Source organism: Felis catus, chromosome B4 (assembly GCF_018350175.1).
Source record: "Felis catus isolate Fca126 chromosome B4, F.catus_Fca126_mat1.0, whole genome shotgun sequence".
Taxonomy (NCBI): Eukaryota; Metazoa; Chordata; class Mammalia; order Carnivora; family Felidae; genus Felis; species Felis catus.
Window position 1 is genome coordinate 131,158,016 of NC_058374.1, and position 23,953 is coordinate 131,181,968.

Below are 23,953 nucleotides of genomic sequence, written 5' to 3' on the forward strand. Positions count from 1 at the left end.
TGCGTGCACACTCACAAACGCACAGGCTCCTGTCCACACGCGGGTTCGAGCCGACACGCCCTCCCACGAGCAAACCCCCATACGCGCTCACGCAGCCCCGCACTCGCTCCTGCCCCCCGGGGCCTGGTCAGAGGGCAGGGCCAGACTCCATCCAGCGCCCCCCCCCCGCCCCCCAAGTGGGGAGAATGGAATTCCGGGGGGGCTCTCCCCGTTGCCGGGCTCAGCTGCCAGGGCCCAGAGAGAGCTAGGAGGGTGGGGGAGATCGGTTAAGCACCTACTGTGTGCCAAGCCCTGCCTGGTGCTGTCTGCACTTGATGGCTTGGCGGGTTCCAGTCCCGCCTGTGTGGCCCCGATCCGGTCGCATCTCCACCCCGGGCCCCAGTTTCAGCCCCTCAAAAATGTCACCCATTTCGTCAAGATAACACCAACGTGTGCCTGGCCCTTGCCAACACAGTTTCTCAGACGTTCACCCATTTGACTCTTAGCAGCCTTCGAAGGCGGGCCCTGTTTCTGTTCCTGGAGCGTGCGGAGCTCAGTCCTGCCCCCGGGCCTTTGCACTCACCGTTCCCGTGGTCCCCGGGACTCTCCGCAGCTCTCCTCGGGGCACCTCCTTCTCACTATTTCGTTCTTGGCTCGAATGTTGCCCTGACCGCTCTGGCTGTGGTTGCTGGGGCCCGACCCCACGCCAACACACGTGTACCTAAGAAAGTTGAAGATACCAAATCACTCACTCAGCAAGTGCTTTGTTGAGACCTACTAGGTGGCCAGGCTCTTCCTGTACCATGACATGACATTAATGATCAGAGATCGTTCTCTTTTTATTGGAGTACGGGTGACACCCCACGATCCATTGGCTTCAGGTGCCCCCCCGTGGTGCCTGGACAAGGCTATCCCTTACGCTGCGCCCACGACAGGGTAGCTACTTTCGTCATTTCATTTGCCCATGACCACCGTGACCCCACCCCCACTGGGCTGTGAGCCCCGTGAAAGCGTGGGTCTGTCTTGCCCATCACCATAGCCCCAGCTCCAGAGTCAAAGCATACAGGAGGCGCTCAATTAATATTTGCAAGTGGATCCCCATTTTATGTGGGGGGAAGCCGCTCAGTGACTTGGCCAAGATCAGGTACAGGTACGGTCTCCAGGCCCCTGCGACCCCCCCGGGGTTCCTGGAACCCAGGTTCCTTCGGGACCGCTCTCATCCCTCAGATTCCAGGGGAAGGCGAGGAGGCGCTAGGGTGCACGTTAGGGGCTCTTGCCAGGTCCCCATGCTGCTGCCCTGCAGGGGTCTGCTGGACCAGCTGCCACTCTCCTGTCCGCCCAGCGGTCGTGGCTGGCATAATTAGGGGGTCCTCTGCCCCTGGGCGCCTCCTGCAGGGTCAAGACAAAAATAAAAACAAAAAAAGGCTTGAGGGGAGTGGCGAAAGCGCAGACTTGGAATCGGGCCTCGGACACGTCCCCTTGCCTCTCTGCACTTCAGCGACCTCTTCTGTACATTCCACTGGGGTGGCAAGGTCCCTGAAAAGACAGCCTGCGCGATCTTGTACCGGGGGGGTCCCCATAATACTGGGCACATAGTAGGCCCTGAGTGAAGGGTGAGCGACAGAGTAAATGGATGGGGGAGGGAAGCCAGAGAGGAGTTGGGGCCTGGTCCTAGGGTGGGAACTCATTCCTCGTGGCTGGGGAGGCAGTAGGGAGCCACGGAAGGAGCTGGGGAAGGGCAGGCACCAAGCTGTGCTTCAGGAAGCTGGCAGCTGGGCGCAGGAGGGCTTGGCGGGTAGGCTTGGCTAAAGGGCAGGAGACTCCACAGCTGCAGAGGGGAGGTGGGAGGGCTGGAAGTAGAGTGGGGCGAAGGGTGGGGACTTGAGGACCGCGTCCCCCGAGACAGGAGCCCATGGAGAATCGCGTATCAACAGGCAATAGGCTGGCTTGGGATTTTGAGGATAAGAAACATCTGGGAAAGGGAGGGGGGCGCCGGGGGGGGGGGGGGGCTGGCGGGTTAAGCGTCTGACTCTCAGCTCAGGTCATGATCTCGCGGTTTGTGAGTTCGAGCCCCGCGTCGGGGTCTGCGCTGATGGTGCGGAGCCTGCTCGGGATTCTTCTGTCTCTCCTTCTCTCGACCCCTCCCCGACTTGTGCCCGCTAAATAACATGAAAAAATTAAAATAAAAAAAGAGAGAGAGAGAGGGAGGGAGGGAGAAACATCCGGGAAAGGGATCTCTCAAAGGTAGTGACAGCTCACTGGAGGTCTGGGGTCACGCCCAGGGGTGGAAGTGGTTGTTGAAGTCTGTCCCTGACTCTCCCTCCTTGTCGCACCCCCCCCCCCACCGCCCCGCAGAAGCTGAAGGATGAGATCGCAGATGTGTTTGCCCAGATTGATTGCTTCGAGATCGCGGAGGAGAGGTGAGGAGGGGCCAGGCCAGGGGCCCCTGGGAAGCTGCCATGGTGGCTTCCGAGGATGTCCCACACCAGGAATGAGCAGGAGGGAGCAGGGGCCCTGCCTGGGCCTGGGGCCCTGGTGAAATCAGGGATCGGCCTGGAAGAAGAGGCAGCAGGGAGGGCCTGAGAGCCCATCTCCTGGTCTGGTCTGGTCCTTACTGCCAACAGCCCCCTCTTTTGAGAGACACTCCCCATCCCCACCCCCTCCACCCAAAGTCTCTCCTAACCCGCACTGACCCAGGCCCTGATCAATCGCCGCCCAGGAGCATCACGGGATGGGCTAGGAAAAAGAGCGCTCAGCTCTGTGACCTGGGGCTTGTCCCCGCCCCTCCCTGGGCCTCAGTTTCCCCCCTTGTGGGGAATAAGAAGGTTGGTCCCTACATAATCCCCTGAGGCCCCAGGTACCGACGGCTACACATTCGTCTCAGGAAGTCGCCACCCGGCCCCTGCCGTCCCTTGATCTCCGATCACCTTTCTAGCCCCACCACAAATGCACATGGGCCCACACGTGGTTGCCCCCTGTCTCCCGGTGTCCTGTTCCAGCCCCGACACCAGCATAACATTTACAGAGCGCCTACCCCCAAGCTGCTTTAAACTCTTTAGCCTCTCAACCATGCTGGGGAAACTGAGTCCCAGAGAGGTGAAGTGATTCCCCTCGTGTGGCTCAGCCAGCAAAGCAGCAGAGCGGGATTTGCACCAGGAGTCGGGCCCCGGGGGCCGTGCCCTCACCCCCCGGCCTCCCTGTCATCCTGCCCCCACTTGGAGCACAGGGCCCCCCTAAATGCTCTCCCTAGAGCGACTCTGGGCTTCCAGGGCCACGGCTGCAGAACCAACCGGTTAGAATGCTGGAGCTGGGCCCACTGGAACAGTCCCATCTGGGAGTCTGGGAGGGGCCCAGACCCTGCATTTCTAGGGTCTCTCCGAGGCGATTCCAATGCAGGATGTGAGGACCCCACTTGGAGGCCCTTGGGGAATATTGGCTGTAGCTGCGGAAAAAGCATCCTTGGGGACTGGGTGGGGGGGTTCCTGGGGTTCTGGGGCGGTCCAGGCTGACATCTCCTTGTCTGCAGCCGGATGGCCCAGAAAGAGAAGGAGCTATGCATTGGGCGTAAGAAGTTCAACATGGACCCCATGAAGGTAGGGCAGTCGTGGGGGGTTCGGGTGGTCGTGGGGTCGGGGGTTCCGCATGCTGGACACCTTCACAATGTCCTCTCGTTCCCCTCGACTGACGATTGCCCACCTTAGAGGTGAGAAAACTGAGGCCCAGCGGAGCTCAGGACCTTGTCCGGTGGCCCACAGCCTGCCATGGCTTCAGTGCCCTGTCACCCCATAGCAGAGCATGAGGTAGGAGCCGGGAGGAGGTGGTGACATTTTATGAAGTCCACAGACTTGGAGTCCGCTGGCCGAGTCTCTGCTTCCTCCTTTTTAGTAGGTCTTTGGACACTGGGGCCCTTAGATTCTGGGGCTCAGTCTCCAGAAGTTTCTCCCAGCCTCTCTGCTGGGGGAGGGCCAGTCTGGGGGTGCTGGCATGGAGCACTGGGGGCTCAGGCTGCTACGACTCTTGTCCCTCCCCCCACCCACACACACCACCTCCCCACCCCCCACCTCCACCCCACCCTCCCCTCCCCTGGCCTCAGAGCAACCTCTCACCTAGCTAGGTGGCAGCCGGGTCCCTTCCTGCTTGAACAAAGACAGGAGGAAGCCACAAGCTGACATACGGGGGTAGGGTCAGGGCAGTCAAAGGGCCCCTGGAAATTTACTGCTCTGGCTGAGAGAGTTGCCTCTTCCCCATCACAGTGACACAGGCTCACCCATTTGTCACACACCCATTTGCCTTCCACAGCCACGGGAATCGGACCCCTGCCCCAACCACACAGAACACACACACAGACACGCACACACTCGGGCATACAGACGCGTGCTCACACGCAGGTGCACATACACAGAGAGCACCTGGGGGGGGCCACTGAGGGGCCCCCAGGACCCTCTGCCTGTCACTGAGAACCCCTCACAACCGGCCCCCCCACCACCACCTTCCAGCAACCTCTTCCCCGAACTCCCAAAGTTAGAAGGACAGATTCTGAGCGCCTGGGTCGTGAGGTGTGCGTGATATTGTCACATCGGAAGCAGGTTTCATGTAGAAAGGGAAGGAAAGTCGCCACGATGGAAACTCTCTCCCTCTGAACGCTGGGACGTGGCCATCTCCTCTCCTTTTGATTTAGCCGGATTTTTTTCTAATTTTTTACACAATGGCCATAGATTGCTTGTGAGGAAAAAAAAAACATGAAACGCTATTTTTAAATGTATGAATATGAAGGGGACAAAAGAAAGGGCTGAATCGTTGAATCTTAAAATTATAAATTCATAGACTCACTGAAGCATGTAATCAGTGTGAGCCTGAAGGGGACCCGGGGAGCCCCTGGCATGAGCCTGGCCCCCTGCAGGATGGTCTCTCTCTTCGCATGCCTCCATTGATGGGGACCTCACCACCTTTCAATGGCAGCTTCTGTTAAGGAGGGACACAACTTCCCAGAAAAGTCTGTGCCAATGTCAGAATGCCAGGTCCCCCCACCGCCTGCCCCACAGTCTGGCCACGGGGGGCCCCTCCCTTCCTCCACTGAGGCCAGCTGCTGGAGGGGGGGTGCTGATCATGGGCTCCGTGTACCCCCTCCAGGGTGTCCAGTATCTCATTGAGCACAAACTGCTGACCCCCGACGTCCAGGACATCGCGCAGTTCCTGTACAAAGGCGAGGGCCTCAACAAGACGGCCATCGGCACGTACTTGGGGGAGAGGTAAGGCGGTGCGTGGCCTCAGGGAGATAGGGAACGAGGGTTGCGCAGGTGTGTGTGTGTGTGTGTGTGTGCACAGGTAAGTGAGTGAGTGAATTATGTTAGGGAAGTCCTAACTCTTGGGGCTTGAGACAGCTAACTGATCACTCCCCTCCACCTTCTGAACCAATGCCTGCCTTCTTGCCTGCCTTCATTCACTTATTTGGTCAACAGATAGATATTTTTTAGTCTCCACTGTGTGCCAAGCAGTGTCAAATCCCCGGACTTATACTAATGACCAAGATAAACAAAACCAAACCCCTGCCCTCGGAGAGGTACGTTCTAGTGGGAAAGAGAGATCCCCAAATATGCAAAATACGTTAGAAAATGTTAAGTTCTTTGGACTGCAAAGAAAGCAGGGAAGGGAGATGAGAAGTGTTGGGAATCATGGGTCAAGGGCCGTGACTTTAAATATTGTGAGTAGGAAGGGTCTCGTCGAGAAAGTGATGTTTGACACGTAAAGGAAGTGAGCAGTGAGGACATCTGGGGGAAGAGCATGCCAACGGGAACCGCCTGTGCAAAGGCCCTGGGGCAGAAGCATGCTCAAGGAATGGCAGGCTGGTGAGATCAGAAGAGACCAAGGGAGGGAAGAAGTGGCAGGGGATGAGGTGGGGCTCCATGGGAGGGTCTGGGCACAGGAGGGGTGAGAAAGGACCCTTCTGGGCTGTTGGGAGAGGCAGGCGGGCTGTAAGGGATGAGGCAGCAGCCAGACCAGCAGCCCTTCTCCCGGGTTCCCCAGGGGACACGTTCCTTCCCCCGAGAGGGCAGGGGACGCTGGTGCAAGAAAAACAGAGCTTCCCGATTTGAGCTGGGAGGAAGGGAGAAATAGGGGTAGGGCCGGCTCTCTTCACTTCACAGAGGAGGACACTGGGGCTCCGGGAGGTCCAGTGGCTTGAGTAGGGTCATCCAGGCAGGAGGTGACAGAGAGCGCCCCCTCCCCTCCCGGGTGAGAACAGCGCCGGTGAGCCGTGGGCGAGTTGCAGGGTTGGAGGGGGGGGCGTCTGCTCCAGTGTGAGGACCTACGTGTGCATGTTCAGGGGGAGGGGTTCAGACGTGGCTCAGCGGACCGGAAGGTGTCTGGATCCGGAAGGAGGACACGCGGCTCCCCTCCTCTCCCTCCCCCACCTCAACCCCTTCCCCCCCCCCCAGGAGGTGGGTGCCAGCAAGTTCCCAAGCGGTGTGCCCTCCTCCCTGTCCCCTGCAGGGATTCCTTCAACCTGCAGGTCCTCCAGGCCTTCGTGGACTGCCATGAGTTTGCCAACCTCAACCTCGTGCAGGCCCTCAGGTGAGGGGGGTGGGGGGGACAGCCCTCGGGGGTGGCAGAGCCTGGGCGGGGACCCCGAGCCACATAGCTAACGGCACAGACACAGCAAAGGGGAGCGACGAGGAGGACGGGAGGACCTAAGGAGCCGAAATGAATTACTGACAGTTACCACCTCTTGGAGCAGAGGTCTGGTGGGGTCATCAGCTCGGCCCCCCTCCGGGGACAGCGGGGACAAGCGTCTGGCTTATCACAGCAAGCGCTCCCAGTGTTAACTCCACAATTAGAGCGATAGTTAATCACGGCACCCATGGTTGCCATTGCCACTACTTTTGAGATTAGGGTGGTATTCATTTGATTAGTGCAGCGTAGTGGGCAGTCCCTTTGTTATGACATACTGAACGGTGGAGCCAAGCTGCCCAGGTCATAGCCCAGCTCTGCTACTCACACACATACACACACACACACACACACACACACACACTCAAAACTCCCCGTGCCTCAGTTTCTTCATCTGTAAAAGGGAACAATAACAGTACCAAAGTCATAAGGTTGTGACGAGTAAAGGAGGAGGTACTTAGAATCGGCTTAGTAAGTCTCGCTGCCTGAACAGTCGGCTCCCCATGAGGGTATTTGATCCGGGCCCTGGAGGATGATCGGGAGTTTGTATGTAAGGCAGAGAAGGAAGCAGCCAGCACCCTCCAAGCAGTGTGGCCTTCCCTCCAGTTCCCCTGTTCTTTAAGGGAGAAGGGTCGGTGGTCGGGAGGCTCCCATATTCATTCATTTGTTCATTCATTCACTCTTTCACTCCTTACGGGGCAGTCCTGGGGTTCCCCGAGCCTGCGTGAGGCCCAGCAGGAGAGGTGAGGGGACCAGCCGCAGACGGTCCTCGCCCTGGAGGAACGCAGTTTGTTTTTTTAATTTTCTTTTCATGTTTATTTATTTTTGAGAGCGAGAGAGAGAGTACAAGCAGGGGAGGGGCAGAGAGAGAGGGAGACACAGAATCCGAAGCAGGCTCCAGGCTCTGAGCTGTCAGCACGGAGCCCGACGCGGGGCTCCAACTCGTGGACCATGACCTGAGCCAAAGTCGGACGCTTAACCCACTGAGCCACCCAGGCGCCCCTCGAGGAACTAAGTCCCAAGAGCAGGAAGCCCAGCCAGGGGAAGCCACTTGCGGAAGGGTCCCCAGCCAGACCCCAGGGCAGACAGAGCCCCCCACCTCCCTGGGCTGAGGCGGAGGGGCCACAGACGGGCCGAGGGGAGTGCCCACCGAGCTCTGATACTTTGAAAGAAAAGGCACCTTCCCGTGATCCTACGTGATGGGGACAGACGCTCCCACCGACAGGATGAAGACTCTAAGGCTTAGACAGACAGAGCAGCTTGTCCGGGGTACCCCCCGACACCTGCCCCCGAGATCCCCGCCCACTCCATCACCCACAGCCCCATTCCTCCCCCAGACAGTTCCTGTGGAGCTTCCGGCTGCCCGGCGAGGCCCAGAAGATCGACCGGATGATGGAGACTTTTGCCACCCGCTACTGCCTCTGCAACCCAGGCGTCTTCCAGTCCACAGGTGCCGGTGTGGGATGGGACCCGGGGCTCCAGGACCCCTTCGGAGCTGCAGGCCCAGATCCTCCTCCCGAGGCGCCAGGGTCGCCCCACCCCTTCCGGTTTCCCACAGTGTCTGAACAGGGCTTTAAAGGATGAAGAGGAGTTCTGCCCAAGGTCAAGGGGAGAGAGGACTTTTTGGGGCAGGAGTTTTCATCTGAGAAAAGGCCAGAAGCATGAAACACCCTGTGCGGGACGTAGGGAGCACAGGTGTATGGGAAGATCTCCACGGAGATCAGAACTCTGTACCCCCAGCGCCACCTTTCCCCCACCGCGGGCTGGGCAAGAAATCATCAGGGCAAGCTTGTCCTGCCCTCCTTCTCTCTTCCTGAAGTTACCATAACAACAAGGACCAATTCCGTTAGTTGAGGACCACCCGTGCAAAGTCATCTGGTCCTTGCATCCACTGTCTGAGGCCAGGAACATCCCCCCTCTCTGCATATAACAGAGACTCCGAGAAGTGATGTGACTTGTCCACGGACACAACGCTTCTTGGCCGTGTGACCACAGTCAGGTCCTACCAGTCACTTGTCCTACCTTGTAGTTATACAGAACGGGGGGGGGAGGGGTGCTGGTTTATCTGTCCCCCCCCCCACTAGTCTAAACATCCCGCAGGGCGGGAACCGTATTGAATGTATTCGCCGATAAATTCCCCAGTCCGCAGCACTCTGTGGGTACGCAGTAAAGATTTCTGGAAAGGAAGGGATTTTGCAGCACCAGATCGGAGTCCCAGTCTAAGTACACAATTTTGTGACCTTGGGCCTGTAACTTAACTCCCTTGGGCCTCAGTGTCTTGCTCTGTAAAATGGGGTTACTCGCCTCGCAGGGTTGTTATAGGGATGTAGAGCTTAGCACAGGGCAAGCACCGGCAACTAACAGGTTGTTCTATTAGGTGCCGCTGTTTTCAGAGGTAGAGTCGCCGGTGTTCTAGAACATGAGGATACTTCAGGTTAGACCTCCTCACGTCACCACTCGGGGGAGCTGAGGCTCCAGGAGGTCAGGTGCCTTCCCAAGGTCCACCAGACCAGCCGGGGACGCACAGCCAGACTTCCCTGACTCTGGAACCCAGGGCCCAAAAACACCCCAGAGGAGCATCACCTCCCTCCCCAGTGCCCAGCCCAGCCTCTCCCCCAAGCCCATGAAAGTCTGAATAACAGAACAGGAACTCAGGCCGCCAGGAGCCCTGCAATACCAACAAGATTGCCAAGCAGAACGTGACTAAGCCCTGAACAGTGTGGCCAACAATAGGTGTTCCGCGGAGGCAGGGAACAGAGTGGGCAGGGAGGCTGGAAGGGGTCCGGGAGAGGCTGGAGCTGGAGCTGAGAGATGAGGATTGAAATACGCGGCAAAGGGAAGGGGAAAGGCAGGGGGCCCAGCGGGAGCAGAAGTGCAGAGGTGGGAAGGCAGCTAAAGGGAGCGGGGAGGCCAGAAGAGTGGGGAGGGGGCGGGGCCTCGAGTGCCAAGCCAGGACAGCTGGACCTTCGGGGACTGAGACGGGTGATGATGGGCCCCTCGAAGGGGTCGGGGTAGAGGAGGCGAGAGTGACCAGCGCCAGGCCTGTGACCCCTGTCCCATCTCGCAGATACCTGCTACGTCCTGTCCTTCTCCATCATCATGCTCAACACCAGCCTCCACAACCCCAATGTCCGGGACAGGCCACCCTTCGAGCGCTTTGTGTCCATGAACCGTGGCATCAATGGCGGCGGTGACCTGCCTGAGGAGCAGCTGCGGGTAAGAGGGCCACGGCCCGACCCACCTGGTCCCCAGGCATCTGGGAGGGGTTCGTCCTTAGGTGGACAGCCCCAGGGGGGGCCCCTCTGAGACAGACCTCTGCAGGGGGATTCTCTGCTGGGAGGGACCCCCCCCAGGTTGGTGGCTGTCGTGAGATGGGCATTCCTGAGTGATCCCCATCTTAAGGGCGATGTCTGAGAGAGACCACCCAGGAGATTCCCCCCCAGACTCCATCGTTTGGAGGATTCTGGGCACCCATCATTCGCACCTTCCAGCAAGGGTGCCTTGCGCAACTCAGACGTATTGGCTGGAATCCCAGATTCTTAGACTCTCAGCGTGTCAGAGCTGAAAATCCTCAGACTCCGCTAAGACTCTTCCCTCCTTCAGAGAGGAGGAAACCGAGGTCTTCCGCAAGGCAACTTGAGAGCCATGCAGAACCCAGGCCTCCCGTCTCTCCATCAAGCAGCCCCCCATTCCTGCCGTATGGCACCGGGCCCTGTGCTCGGCATGGGGCACCCACGGATGCGTCAACCACAGGCCCTGCCAGGCCAAGTTCAGGGTCTGGTGGGAAGACGATACATAAGTGAATTGTAGCCCTGTGTGATTCGTGCCATCCTAACTGTGGGAACATAGCCACAGAAACACAGAGGACACTCCTGTCAGTCTCCTGGGGGCAGGGGAAGGAAGGGTGCCATCTTGGAAGACTTCACAGGGGAGATGACTTTTGAACTGGGCCTTGACTGTTGAATAGGAGTTTTCGCGGAGGGGAGCAGAGAAAGGACATTGCACAAAGGGGAAGCAGCCACAACCCAAGCCCGGCCTAGCTGGGAAAGGCAGAAATGTCCAGAGTGGCTGGGTGGGGTCAGAGCATCCAAGGCTTTGCATGACAACCTGTTTGCTGTGGGTAACACGGAGCTAGGAACAGTTTTGTAAACACGGGAGTGGGATTCGGAGCCTGGTGCAGCAAAAATGAATTGGCAGTTCATTTCCAGGACTCAAGATGCCCCAGAGCTCAATAAAGCCTCAGTCACCTCGCTGCGAGAGGCTGGCAGGAGGGGAGGAAAGGGTGTGAACCCCACCCTCCCAGCTCAGCACCCTGCAGACCTCCAGCCGCAGAAGTCTGGAGGGAAGCCTGGGTCTAGAAAGACCCTGGTGCCCCTCCGTGTTCGAGAACTGCCACGCCCTTAGCCCACCACCCTCCTTGGTCCCCAGAGGAGAAAGTTTCTCGCGAGGAAAGGGAGAGCCGCGACACAGAATGAGGGCTCCGCGAGCTGGTCGGAGCTTGAGTCAATTCCCATCTCCCGTTTGCCTGCCGGTGACCTTGGGGAATGACTCACCCTCTCCAAGCCACCGTTCTCTCAACCAGGAGAACAGGGATAATGACGCCTGCGTCACAGAGCTGCTGCGAGTAGCAATTTATAAAAACGTAAAGGGCATAGCCCATGCCAGGTACGCAGCACAGGCTCTAAATGGCGGTTTATGTCACTATTAAGAATAATTAACCATAATTTAAAAAAAAAAAAAAAAAACCACCACTTAGTAGAATGCCCGGAATGTGAAATGCGTTTGGAAATCGGTAACTCATCTCATTGCGGCACTCGTGTGGCAGGAAGCTGAGCACGTCTTGTCTGGCAGGTGATGAGTTAATGACACGCAGGCACCCGCTCCCCGATCTCCCAGGCAGCCCCCCGCTACTGCGGAGCCCCCAGTGAGCCCAGCGCAGCACCTCGCTCCTTAAGTATTCCCCCCCCAGCTCAAGTCTTTTGTTAATAACAATGCGCTACATTTGCATAAAGCTTGTAACTTTCTTCTCTTAGGGCTTTAGGGGTCTATTATGCCAATTTAGCTTACACTCTGCCTGGGAGGTTGGGGAAGGGTTTATTATCCTCCTTGGCAGCCAAGAGAGGCAGGCGCAGAGGAGGGGTGGAGGTGAGGGGGGCTGGGGGGGGGGGAACAGAGCGTTAGAGTCACAGCCACATCCAAGTCCTGACTCCCCCACTCTCTGGTTGTGTGACGTTTGAGAAGCCGCTTGACCTCTCTGAGCAACCAGCTCATAGGATTAGTGTAGACACGTAAGGTATTTAGCAAAGTGCCTGTGTAGTTAGAGTGGCTGACTAATCCAGAAGCTTCCAGGGGTGCAAAGAGAGCCACGAGGGCCTTGGGCCTTGCTGTTCGGGGCTTTTAGGGCAGAAGTTGAGGGTGCTGTGTGGATGGGGGGGGGTGTGCATTTGCCTTCTCTCTGGGCCTCCTCTTCCCCGTATGTAAAGCAAGAGCTCAGCTTTAAGCACCTTTCAGATAGTCAAAGTTTACCACTTTGAGGAAGGATCCCCCACGACGGTACTGGAGCTTGGGCCCTGCTGAGGACACCGTCACGTCACGCTTTTAAGTGACCCAGTCTGTGAAATTAAATTAACACAGACCTGAAGCCAGGGCACACAGACCACGAGGGTGCGCAGCCGGACAAGGCTTTGGAGAGGTGCACCGCGGTAGGCCGGGGACGGACGGGTTGAGTCCATCTTGTCCTGGCCATCCGGATAGGAATGGGGGACAATGCCCGAGAGACTCAGAGCAAAGGTACAGGGTGTGGACTCGGGATAGGAGTTCAAATCCCAGCTCTGCCCTATGGCTGTGTGACCTGGCCGGTGAGCCTCAGTTTCTTCATCTGCGAAGTGGGCAGATGCTGCTGCCGACCCAGGTTGTTCTCCCGAGAAGCAGAGTTAATGCACTCCAAGCTCCTGGCACTTGGCAGGCATCCAAGAAATGCCGAGAAGGGAACCACTCACTTCCAGAGAAAGCTGCCCCGAGCGGGAGCTCAGGTGGAGGAGGGGAAGGAGAGAGGCCAAGAAGGGGTGCTCGCTAACCTCCAGCTCTCCAGGGTTACAGGTGGAGAAACTGAGGCTCAGGCAGGGGAATAGTCTCCCAGTTCAGGGTATCTTCTGCTGTGGGCAGGCCTGGACCTCGTGGGTCCTTGTCCAAACATCTCCATCAGAACTGACCACCTCCCGGGCCCAATCCTCGCCACTCTATGTTCTCAGTAAGGTCTCCTGACGGCCTTAAGCAGTGGGTGCCATTCCCACTTTGTAGCAAAGGAATCTGACACCCAAGAGAGGTAGCTGGCCAAGGGTCTCCTAGTTTGTGAGGAGACCGGATTTGAACCCATGTCTGTCTGGCTCCAGGGTCCTTCCTTCTGCAGAGACCAGAAAGCCAGATTTGGGGACCAGTTGCTTCCTACCTAAAGGAATCTCTCAACTCATGTGATAGAAAAGATCCGGGATTGATTTGGCTTCAGATATGTCGGCTTCAGGTTCAGCTAGATCCAGGTGCTTGGTGAGGTCAGGACTGGTCTGTCCATCTCTCAGCAACCTTCTCCCCGCCGTCAGCTACCCTCTTAAAAAGACTCTCTTCGAGTTGCAGCAGAGATGGCCCAGGCGGCTTCGGCGGGGCTCATTCTCACTCAGCAGTTAAAACTAAAGTCCCAGAGCAAAGTCTTATTGGCTGGCATGGGTCACGTGTCCTCCCTGACCCAGTCACTGTGGCCAGCAGGAGGAAGTGTTCTGATTGGCCAGAGAGGAGTCGCTTCCTCCCTCCTGGAGCCTGGGGCGGTGGGGGCAGTGGGCGTCAACCCCTCCCGACAGCCTGGACAGAAAGTGTATGGGCACGGGGGTCCCCAGAGGAAAACAGGGGTGGAGAGGGACGGACGCAAGACCAGCAAAACCACTGGAAGGCGGCCGTTGTCCTTCTAATCACGTCCACCCAGCCGGGTTCGGTGGTCACCAGCTCGGGCGCAGGGGTGTCTACTTAAGGGCGAGGGCTGGTTGTTTACAAGGTACAGGAAATGTGGGTGAGCCGAGCGGTTTCCTTTATGGGGGCAGCATGTGCAAGCTGATATGCCACCCGCAGAAGCTTCCAGGGGCCCCCTTGTGGGCATCACGGAGGGGGGCGGGGGCGGGGGCCACCCGCCTCCCTGCCTGCCTCCTGGACCTCCCAAATGCTTGTTTGTGCTGACAGCTTTGCTGACAGGGTCTTTCTGCCACTGGCCTTTGTTCAATCAGTCAACACCCCTTGGGAATTCTCAGGGGGCCCGGCTGAGACCGGGCAGGAGGGACAACAGGGCTTCCCAGCTGTGCTAGGGGTGCAGGGGCTCCAAAAAAGAGAAAGTGGGTCCCTGCTCTTTCCCACACCCACCCGGCCACAGCCAGGCCGAGCCAGGGACCCTGGAGTCAGTCAGAAGACATCTCCCCCAAACCCGGGAAAACCTGCTGCCTGTGGGGTTGTAACGCCCCACGCCCCGCCCCTTGAGCTGTCAGGTCAGAAAAGACCTTTAAAACCCAGCAGACACGATTCTAGATTCTAAAACTTCGGGGGAAGCAAAGAGGACTGGGGAAATGTTTCATTTGAAAATCTCAAGGAAGCCTTCTGGACGGCAGTGTCTAGAAATGTGACAGAAGGAAATGACTTCATCATCTTTGAGATGGAGATCCAGCATTGGGTCTGGTTTTAATCAGCAGAAACGGTTTAGAATGTTTTCCCCAACACTTGGGAATATGGGATGGCTGATCCTGGAACACAGTGGCCCACGGCAGGGGTTTCAGCACACGCAGGGACGACCCGCTGTGGGCCTCCACGGCTCAGCCACAGCGAGGTCGCAGCCCTGGCTTGCATACCTCCAGTGACGGGGGACTCATTACCACACAAGGCCGTTCCACCCGTATTTCAGCAGCTCTAACTGCTAGAAGGTCCTGCATGGAGATGATTGTAATCTGTGTTCTGAGAACCCTCACCCCCGTGGTCACCGCCCACCCAGAACAGGTCTCTGCCCGTGAGAGCCGAGTTCGGCATCCCGCCTTGAGTCTCTCCTTGGGCCAGGCCTCTTGACATTGGCGGTCGATCCCTAACTCCCAGGTAGCTCCTCTGTGTCCCCCTACCCGGGGTACACCTGGAAGTCTCTGTCACTGCAACTAAGCAAAAGGGGAGCCCCCTCCCCTCGTGGATGTTGCCCAAGACGGCCCTGACCCTGGCCGCTGTGCCCTAGCGGGTACCTGTATATATCTGGGTGCGTGTGTGTGTGTTCACACAGGTGAACATGTGTACGGGCGTACAGGTCCCAGCTGAGGGTCCTTGTATTCCCCACCTTCAGGAGGGAGTCCCTGACTCCCTCATCTGACCCAAAAGAGCAGCTCTGGGTGGTTGGGTGAAGGCAGGGGCTATACTCCTCCTTCCCCTTCACCTTCCCCTGGACTTAGGGTGGGGGGGGTGGGGGGAGCTCTGAGCCCTGCGCGGTCCATTTACTGGGAGTTAGCATCTCTCTCGCCATTTTTGCGGATGAGGCCCGGCAGCTCAGAGAGGTTAAGGAACATGCCCAGGGTCACACAGCCATCAATCCAAGCTGAGATTTTAACCCAGACAGCCTTCCACCAAAGCCAGTGCTCTTACTGAAATGCTGCTGGCTAGAATTCCAGCAAAGGTGGGGGGGGAGGGGTCAGAGGGGGGGGCATGAGGACCATCACCCATGCCACCTGGTCAGTAAGGGGTTGCCAACTTGCCTTAGGCAAGGGCCGTGGGCGGGGCCGCCACACGGTCCTCCGCAGGCTCTGTTCCACCTACAGAGGGGAGGCCTGACGTGTGGGTGGGGTTCACACCAGCGGCCTGGGGGAAGCGGGGAGGGTCTCGAGGCCACACGGGCCAGGCAGGGGCCCAAGCCCTGGAGCAGGATGGACCTCACAGCCGGGTCTCTCCCTCCCTTCTCCGGGGACAGAACCTCTTCGACAGCATCAAGAGCGAGCCCTTCTCCATCCCCGAGGATGATGGCAATGACCTCACTCATACCTTCTTCAACCCCGACCGCGAGGGCTGGCTGCTCAAACTGGGTGAGGCGCGCACTCGGGCACCCAGGGCACACGCGTGACACCCGCACGTTGACATACGGCCTCGGGGGTGGAGTCGGGCAACCCCAGGTCCCGTGACCCCCAGGGCGGTGGGCTGCCTGCCCCAGCCCTCCCTCCGTGTGTCCTGGGAGTGAAGGGGACGGTGGGGGAGGGGAAGGACGAGCAGGAAGGGGGGATGAGAGGCCGACAGGTCCATAGACCCTTCAGCAGCAGGTCTGTCTGTCTTCCTGGAGGGCTTCTGAGGAAGCCCAGCCCAGAGAGGTGAGGGTACCCGTCTGAGGCCACACAGCCACCAAAGTGGCAGCTTTGGGTGGGCAGAGGGTTGGGTGTCCCTGAAGGATGTGGGAGGGAGTGGGCAGGATGTGGCTCAGGGGAGCTTCCCTTCGACATGACTAGGGGCAGGGAGGCCCTTCCGCCTGCAGAGAGGAGCCGTGGGTGGGTGCAGGGGTGGGGGGACCACAGCAGCAGGTGCAGAATCTGGCAGGGGAACCATGGGGGGCAGCCCAGCCAGGGACAGTGGCATTCTGAGCCAGGTAGGGACAGACACCTCACGCTGGAGCAGAGACCTCGGCCGGGGGTGCCCGTCCGAGCCCTCCACCTCTGTGTGCCCACATGCCAAGCTGCCCTTCTGCAGACCACTTGGTCCTTTCTCGTCCCGCTGGCTGTCCTCAGCCCCAAGGAGGCTCTAAGTCACGAATCCCAGCTCCTCCACGCGTGTGCCGGCGGTCAGGTTCCCTCAGCCTCAGCTTCCACAGCCGTGACATGGGGATCACAGTCACTGGGCGGGTTCACCGCGCAGCAAAATGGCCAAGCCCTTGAGGTCGGGAGCGAGGACACTGGGTTCGAATCTCAGCTCGGCTGCAGGACCTTGAGCTGACAGCTTCGCCTTGGTCTCTTCATCTGTAAAATGGGGTTAATGATGGGCCTCCCCTCATAGGTCGTTCTAGGGGTGGATTAGCAAATATGTTCTCAACACATCTAGAACGTTGCCTGGCAAATGAAAGATGAAATGCTTAGCACGGTGCCAGGCGGGGAGCAGGCCAAGGGTTGAACTGAGAGGGGGAAGGGTGGCCAAAAAGCACGGGGAATGTCCAGCCACTGTTCCCGGGATCGTGTCACGGGCGAGCGTCTCAGGGCAAGCTGGGGGGGGGGGGGTGGGGGTGGTGACTGGAGCCACTATGGTTTGGGGGTGAGAAAGCGACGGGTCTGGGGGAAAGTGTGGTGGGCGAGGGGCTGGGAGGCTGGAGGGGAGGGGACAGAGAAATGCACTCAAGGCCCCGCTCTTCCAGGGAAGGAAGTGTCTGTGGCCCAGGGAGAAGTCTGACCTGGCTCTTGGCCTTTTGCAGGGGGCCGCGTGAAGACGTGGAAACGGCGCTGGTTCATCCTGACGGACAACTGTCTCTACTATTTCGAGTTCACCACTGTGAGCAGGGCGCTCCCGAGCCTGCCTCTGCCCCAGCCCCTCCCCACCCCCTCCCAGAGTCCAGCTATCAGAGCTGGGGGCCCCTTTGAGATCATCCAGCCCCCCCCCGGAACCTGTTTCACGGGGGTGGGGGGGGGAAGGGGCAGGCACTGAGTTGCAAAGGGGAGGAGGGGCCGGGCCAAGGTCTAAGGCAGGGCCCAGGTTATAGTCTGGCTGCCGAACTCCCAGCCCCCCCCTCCCCCCGCCTCCACCTGCCACTCCCTCCCTCTCCCGGACTGGACAGACTCTGGGAAGATGGGTGCACGCCTCTTTGGGTCTAGGGAGCCCCACAAGTTCACTCCCTGGCCTGGGGCTCAAGGCTCCATTTGCCGAACCCGTGGCCTTTCCCTCCTGTTCAACTTGCAGGACAAGGAGCCTCGGGGAATCATCCCCCTTGAGAACCTCTCAGTGCAGGAGGTGGACGATCCCAAGAAGCCAGTAGGTGTCCTGGGGTGGCGGGGGGGGGGGGGGAGGGGGCGCCCGAGACCTGAGCGGCTGGGGGAATTTCTGAAATGGGGTGCAGGGAGAGGGCGGCTGGGCTGGTCCCTCCAGGGCGCCCTCTGCGGGGCTCAGGGTTGCCTCGGTCTCCCTCCTGAGACTGTGGATCCTGGGGGCAGGTCCGTAACATCCAAAAGGGCACGGTCTCATCGTCTCTCAGAGCCTGCCTCTGACGCTGGCTGATGACCTTGAGTAAGTCTGTGCCTTTTCTGAGCCTCAGTTTCCCCAGCTGCCAACTGGGGGTTTTCGGGGAAATGGTGGCTTTATTGGGTCAGTCCTGGCCCATGGTCCGTTCTCGATGTGAGGAAGAACCGCTCCTGCCCGTCCTCCCGGCACAGGAGGCGGGCCCGGGGCGGGTGCGGCCTGCTGCTGGTCCGAACCCCACATGCCGAGTCCTGGAAGGACCCCCAGGAAAGCCCAGCCCAACCGCCCTCTCCTCCCACCCCTGCCCGCCCCCCCCCCCCCCCCGCCCGGCCCTCACCCGGCCACCTCCCCACAGTTCTGCCTGGAGCTTTACAACCCCAGCTGCCGCGGCCAGAAGATCAAGGCCTGCAAGACCGATGGCGAGGGCAAGGTGGTGGAGGGCAAGCACGAGTCTTATCGAATCTCCGCCTCCAGCGCCGAGGAGCGCGACCAATGGATCAAGGCCATACGGTAAGGGGGGGTGCCGTTCCTGTCGCTTCCGGAAGCCCCTGCTCCTCTCCGAGCCTTGTCTGTACGAGGGGCTAAATCCACAATCTCCCTCTCGTTTCCGGCTGGCAAATCCCTTCCGCCCCTATTCTGTGAACACCCCCTCCGTCGCGGGCACAGTGCCAGGCCCCGGGACTCAGGGAAGGGAGGCCCCAACTTCACGGGCTGGTGGGAGGATCCCGTGCGTTGTTGCACGAAAAGATCTTGGCCCGGCACCCGGCACGTGGCAAGTGCCCTTGAACGGCGCTCTCGTTAGCATCAGGATCCAAAAGAGCCGGTAGAGACAGAGGGCAGGCCTTTCCAGGCAGAAGGACCAGTCCCGGCAAGGACCGGGGGGCCAGTCAGGGTGTGGCCTGCCTGGACAAGCACCCTGGAGTCCCGGGGTGGCCGGTGCCGGGCAGTGCAGGGGCCTGGCCCTGCAGGGACCCACCAGGAGGTGACCAGGCTGCACAGGATAGCAAGGCCTTGGTCCCCCTGGCGACTAGCTTCTCATGGGGGGACTGGGGAGCCGCAGACCAGTAAACAGAGTAGGGGGGTGGCCAGGTAAGAAAACCCATGGTGTAGGAGCTGACTTTGAGGTGGGCGGTGGAGGGACAGGTGGAAGGCAGGCAGGGGAGGGGCGGCAGCCGATGGGGCGACACGGGTGAGGCTGGGTGGCGTTAGCCAGAGGAAGACACAGGAGTGGTCACTCGGCCAGGGGCTGTGTCCCAGGCACTGGCGGGGTCTTTCCCCTCAAGCCTTGGTAGCGGTCCTGTGAAGCTGCCAGGCCAGACAGGCTCTTAGCCCCATTTCACAGATGAGGACCTGAGGCCCTGACGGGGGAGGGGCTCACTCGGCCACACAGCCAGCGAGGGGCAGAGCCAGACGGGCAAGCAGGTCCGAAGAGGGGTGCAGAGCCCTTTGGGGGCAGAATTCCCAAGGCTGTCAGCTCTCGGCCTCACCCTCTCCCGCCCTGCCCCCGGGGGGGACTCTGGGGCAGGCCAGCACGGCTGACCCACCGTAGTTTGGCCCTTGTTGGGGTCATCTGGCCTTTGTCCCGCAGCAGGGCTGGCCGTCCCCTCCCTGGGAGACCCACAGCCCTGTTCCAAGCCCCGGGAGCTGAGGCCCCCGGGGGAGCCAGCCCAGCCCTGACATCTTGTCACCTGGTCTCGTTTCAGAGCCAGCATCACCCGTGTCCCCTTCTATGACCTGGTGTCTGCTCGGAAGAAGAAGATTGCCAACAGGCACTGAGCTTCCTGGGAGGCGGTACCGGGGGACCCCACGACTTGTGGTACCTAGAGACGTACCTCCCCCCCAGGACACGCTTTCCTGGCCCACGGACATCCCCCCGGCCCCCATTACTTTGGGCGAACAGGAGTGGGGGCGGCCGGGCTCGGGGGGGTGCTTGGAAAAGTCCGAGGGCTCAGAGGTGGCACTGAGGTACCCCAGCCCCGGCCACGAAAGGCCCCCGCCCTCCGCCCCAGGTCACTGCAGCAGGGAACGAGGAAAGCAGCCAAAGAGAAAAACCAGCCCCACCACCCGCCACCCTGTCCTCCCCGTGGGCCTCAGTTTCCGCTTCTGTTAAACATCTCCTGTCCTTGAAATGCCGTCGGCCCTCGAAGGAGGAGGAGCGGTATGATTCCTGAGTGCCCCCTGCCCTTGGCCATGGCAGCGCCTCTTCCTCCTCAGGGGCTTCTCAGCCAGCCCCCTCCCCTGTCTCCAGCTGTGGCTTGGCCGTCCCTGCCGGAGGGACACACACACACACACCGCTCAGATCCACAGACAGGAGACGCCAGGAGCATAGAAACACGTTGCCCCCTTCTGTCTCTGTGCTGACCGCCCCCCCCCCCCAGCAATGACAACAGCCCCGGGGGGCCGACTGTAGCCGTGCACAAGCTCCCACCTTCCTCCTCACGGACTCCTCGGCAGAAGGGCCAGATTGTACTGGATCCGCCTAAGGAGCTTCTGGCCCGAGATGTCTGCGCCTGCGTGCGGACTGAGCGGGAGGGGCTCGGACCGAAGGCTACCGGGAAGCCGAGAGCCGCGTGCGCTCCGATCTCGAGGATGTCCGTTTTGGAGGCGGGGCAGGTGGGACTCCCCATGAAAGTGGCAGAGAGCATCCCAGGCGGGTGTATCCCAGCAGGGCCGGTGGTACAGCCACAAGAAGCCAAGAAGAGAGAGCTTTGTGAACCGTGGTGACCAGGAGGACTGCCTGGAGGAGGAGTCCTCAAACCGGCTCCTTCTCAGAAGCTCTTCTCACCCCCTCGCACGGGCCCCGGGGGAGCCCCCGGAGGGAAGGTCCCTGGCAGGAAAGCAGGAGATAAGAGGGACTCTCACTGTCCTACCGCGGGCGAGCCCGAGCAAGGTGGAGTCCGCAGGGGAGGGGAGGCAACCTCTCCTGCCCCCCCCCCACACTGACTCGTGCCCACCTTTCATGGAGTCAGGATAGACGAGCTGCCTTGTGAGTGGTGAGATGCTCGTCTCTGGAGGTGTGTAAGTGCCTGCTAACGACATGCTCCTGAAGTGGGTGTGGATCGGGCCCCTGCGGGGGCGCGGGGGCGGATCTTGGAGGACATTCGAGGACTTCCGCAGACCCCGGGTCAGGCCGGGAGCTGAATGCCACCTCAGCCGCCCCATGAGGGGGGCCAGGGGTCCTGGAAGGAGCACTGGGCCCAGGGTCCTGGGCTCCAAGGTCCTCTCCCGCCACCGGCATTCGCTGGCTGTGTGACCCTGGCCCCCCAGTTCCCTCTCTGGTCCTCAGCCCCCCTCTCTCATCGTTGATTTTCCGGGCGTGAGTGGCTGTTCTGGGAATCACGCAGAAGACAGAATAAAGCTCACGACGCACTCCGTGAGTGGGGCCTGTCCTCTCGGTGGTCACGTCTGCCGCCTCTGACCCCACCCAGGCCCTTCCCTCTCATCCCTTCCCCGGCCGAAGGCAGGAGGGCCAGACAGAGAAGAGTGAGCCCTCAGAGGGCCTCAGACCCTCATCCTCAGGGCGCGAGGACTGCCACCCTGGACAGATGTCCCCAGAGGCGGGATTTGTGACACAGGTCCCTCAGAGCAGGGGCAGAACTGAGGTGCCACTGCCAGGGCCAGGAAAGGGCAAAAGAACTCCCCCAAAGGCGGTGCTGTCTGGAGACCCAATGAGTGGCGGCCCCGGGAGGTAGATAGCAAGCCTGTGTCTGGAAGGAGGCAAGTACAGGCTGATAACCAGTAGTCACTTGGGGTGTTCCTGAGCTCGAACGTGGGAACCTTCATTTATTCCCACAATATTTGCTCAGGAGCCGCACATGGGGGGGGGACGAGCCCACGGGGGGGGGCTTACGATCTGGCGATCCTGAATTCTAGGATGCGGGGCAGCCCCCTCTGGAGGTGTAGGGCCCCGAAGCGCCCCCCGACACCCGAACCCAGCCCCCCGGCCTGAAAGTCCACCACTGAGTTGCCCCTTGAAAACCTTAAGGTGCGGAACCGATCAGTGTCTCCACACGTTCCTTCCTGCGGCCCGCGCCCCTCCCAGGTACCAGGCTCCTCACTCAGGACCAGGCATCCAAAGATGATGGTGATAAGGCTGTGGCCTTCAAACAGAGCTCGGTTCTGGTGGGGGAAAGGGCAGCGACAGCCTAGGCACAGGCTAGGCTGTGTAGATGGCGGGGGGCGTGGCATAGGGGCCAGTGGAGGGCTGGGCTGGGCAGAGAGGCTTCTCAGAGGAGCTGGGCATGAGTCTCTGTAGGCAGCCTGGTCGGGGAAAAGGACACACACCTGATACTGCGGTGAGGTCACCTCATGCCTGCTGCCCCCTCCTCCATCCCCCGCCCACACGCACACACTGGCTGTGAACTCCTCCCAGGCCTGACGGTCACTGCCCAGTGCCTGGCCCACAGGAAGCGCACAATAATCCTTGGTTGGACTCAAATCGATTGCAAAGGCCCTCTGGGCCTCAGCCTCAGCGGGCGCAGATGCGTGGGGGCTTGGGGACTGGGAGAGGGCTGGTGCTGCTCTGGGTGGGGGCAGGCAGGGCCACATCACAATCCGGGAAGGACTCGGTGACTTGCTGGCCCAGGCTCCTCCCCGGTTGGCCTCTGCCCACCTCCCCACCGTTCTGCTACTACTCGCTATGGGCAGCAGGGGGCTCCCACCACACACGAATGAGAGCTTCCGGGACCTAGCCAGACTGGAGGCGCCCCCGACGGCTGTCCCTTGCAGGCAGGGGAACTCTGCCTGGAGACGAGCCTTGACCTGGGCATCCCGGAAGGGGAAGCAGCTGGTCAACTAGGATCTGCGGGCTCCAGCAGCCCGAGAGACACCCACAAGCACAGATGAGCTCAGGTCTGTACTCTCCGCATGCTAGGCACAGCGGCCCCTGCTCAGCCCAGGAGTCAGATACCCTGGCTCTCTCACTCTCTGGCTGTGGGACCCCCGAACTAGTGGCCTAGCCCCTCCAGATGTGATCTTCCGCCCCGACGGGCTGAGCCAAGTGCGTTCCAAGACACAAACCTTTAACGAGGCCTTCCCTGGGTAAGGAGGTCCCAGACATTGGGTATAAAAGAGGCCCTCACCCTAGAATGGGTTGAAACAGTTGGGGAGGGGAGGGGGGAGAAGAGAGGGTGCCAGAAAAGCCACTCACTGGGAAGGGTCACAGGGTGGCAATAGTGAGAGCCACCCCGAGGGGCTCGGTTCAAGGCTTCACTCTACCCTGGGTCTTAAGCGAGTTTCCTAAGCTCTCTGAGCCTCAGCTTTCCCATCTATAAAATGGGAATGATTTAATATATGCAAAACACTTAGAACCGTGTTGGGTACCTACTCGGTTAAGTGCTATCATTGTTATTTATTATTATTATTATTATTGCAAAGCAAACCGTGTATGTGCTTTCGCGGTACAACATGGACTGGGGCCATTGGAGGAGGAAAGATTGATTCATGGGGGCAAGAGGGTTGAAGATCTGGAAGGCTTCTTGGAAGAGGTGCCCATGAAAGATAAGCCAAGTGGAGGCCTGGCTCTTCCAGCCAATGGAGCCAGGAGGAGCCAGGACAAGGTTGCGTGACCCGGCCTGGTACTTCCGGGACCCCCTTGGGCGCCAAACACAAGCCCCAGTGGGCCAAGGTGGATACGAGGTTGAGGGAGGCTGGGCCCCGACAGGGGCTGAGCTGGGGGTGGGGGGGGGGGACAGTGCTGTAATCCCTCGAGTCTCTGAGCCCACAGTGCCCCTTGTCATGAAGCTCGGACTGGGGATCCAGCGTCATGGCTGCTGAACAGAGGCCATCACAGATCGAGGGAGGGCAGCCTTAGCACAGGATGCCCTGGGATGGCGTAGGAAAGAGCTGGGGAGCTCTGGGAAGCAAGGTGGGGGGGGCCTTCCCTGTGCCTGAGGAGTGGGGGCACTTCTCGCCTGGTGGCCCGGAGCTGGCACTGGGGCCCTGCCCGCCGATGCCAGGAGGCAGGAGATGGGGGGCGGGCAGCCAGGAGTCCAGCGGTAGGTGTGAGAGACCTGGAGAAATTGATTTATTAGGGACAATGAAACAAGCTAAATCTGTTTGCCGGCTCAGCGATGACTCAGGCGTTCCCCAGGGGTCCACAAAG

General features: G+C 60.0%; 1 protein-coding gene across 3 annotated transcripts in view; it reads left to right on the top strand.

Moving 5' to 3' along the window:
• CYTH4 (cytohesin 4) overlaps nt 1-21,227 on the top strand; it is a 29,000-nt gene extending 7,773 nt beyond the window's left edge. For all 3 annotated transcript variants that reach the window (XM_003989240.6, XM_045062326.1, XM_045062327.1), the window contains exons 3-13: nt 2,335-2,399; nt 3,506-3,572; nt 5,110-5,228; nt 6,469-6,549; nt 7,983-8,095; nt 9,713-9,861; nt 15,617-15,728; nt 17,093-17,169; nt 17,575-17,646; nt 18,206-18,360; nt 19,554-21,227. In XM_003989240.6, the coding sequence (XP_003989289.2) occupies nt 2,335-2,399; nt 3,506-3,572; nt 5,110-5,228; nt 6,469-6,549; nt 7,983-8,095; nt 9,713-9,861; nt 15,617-15,728; nt 17,093-17,169; nt 17,575-17,646; nt 18,206-18,360; nt 19,554-19,626 (1,083 nt within the window). In that variant the 3' untranslated portion in view covers nt 19,627-21,227. The remainder of the gene's footprint in view (nt 1-2,334; nt 2,400-3,505; nt 3,573-5,109; nt 5,229-6,468; nt 6,550-7,982; nt 8,096-9,712; nt 9,862-15,616; nt 15,729-17,092; nt 17,170-17,574; nt 17,647-18,205; nt 18,361-19,553) is intronic.
• The last annotated feature ends 2,726 nt before the right edge of the window (nt 21,228-23,953 follow it).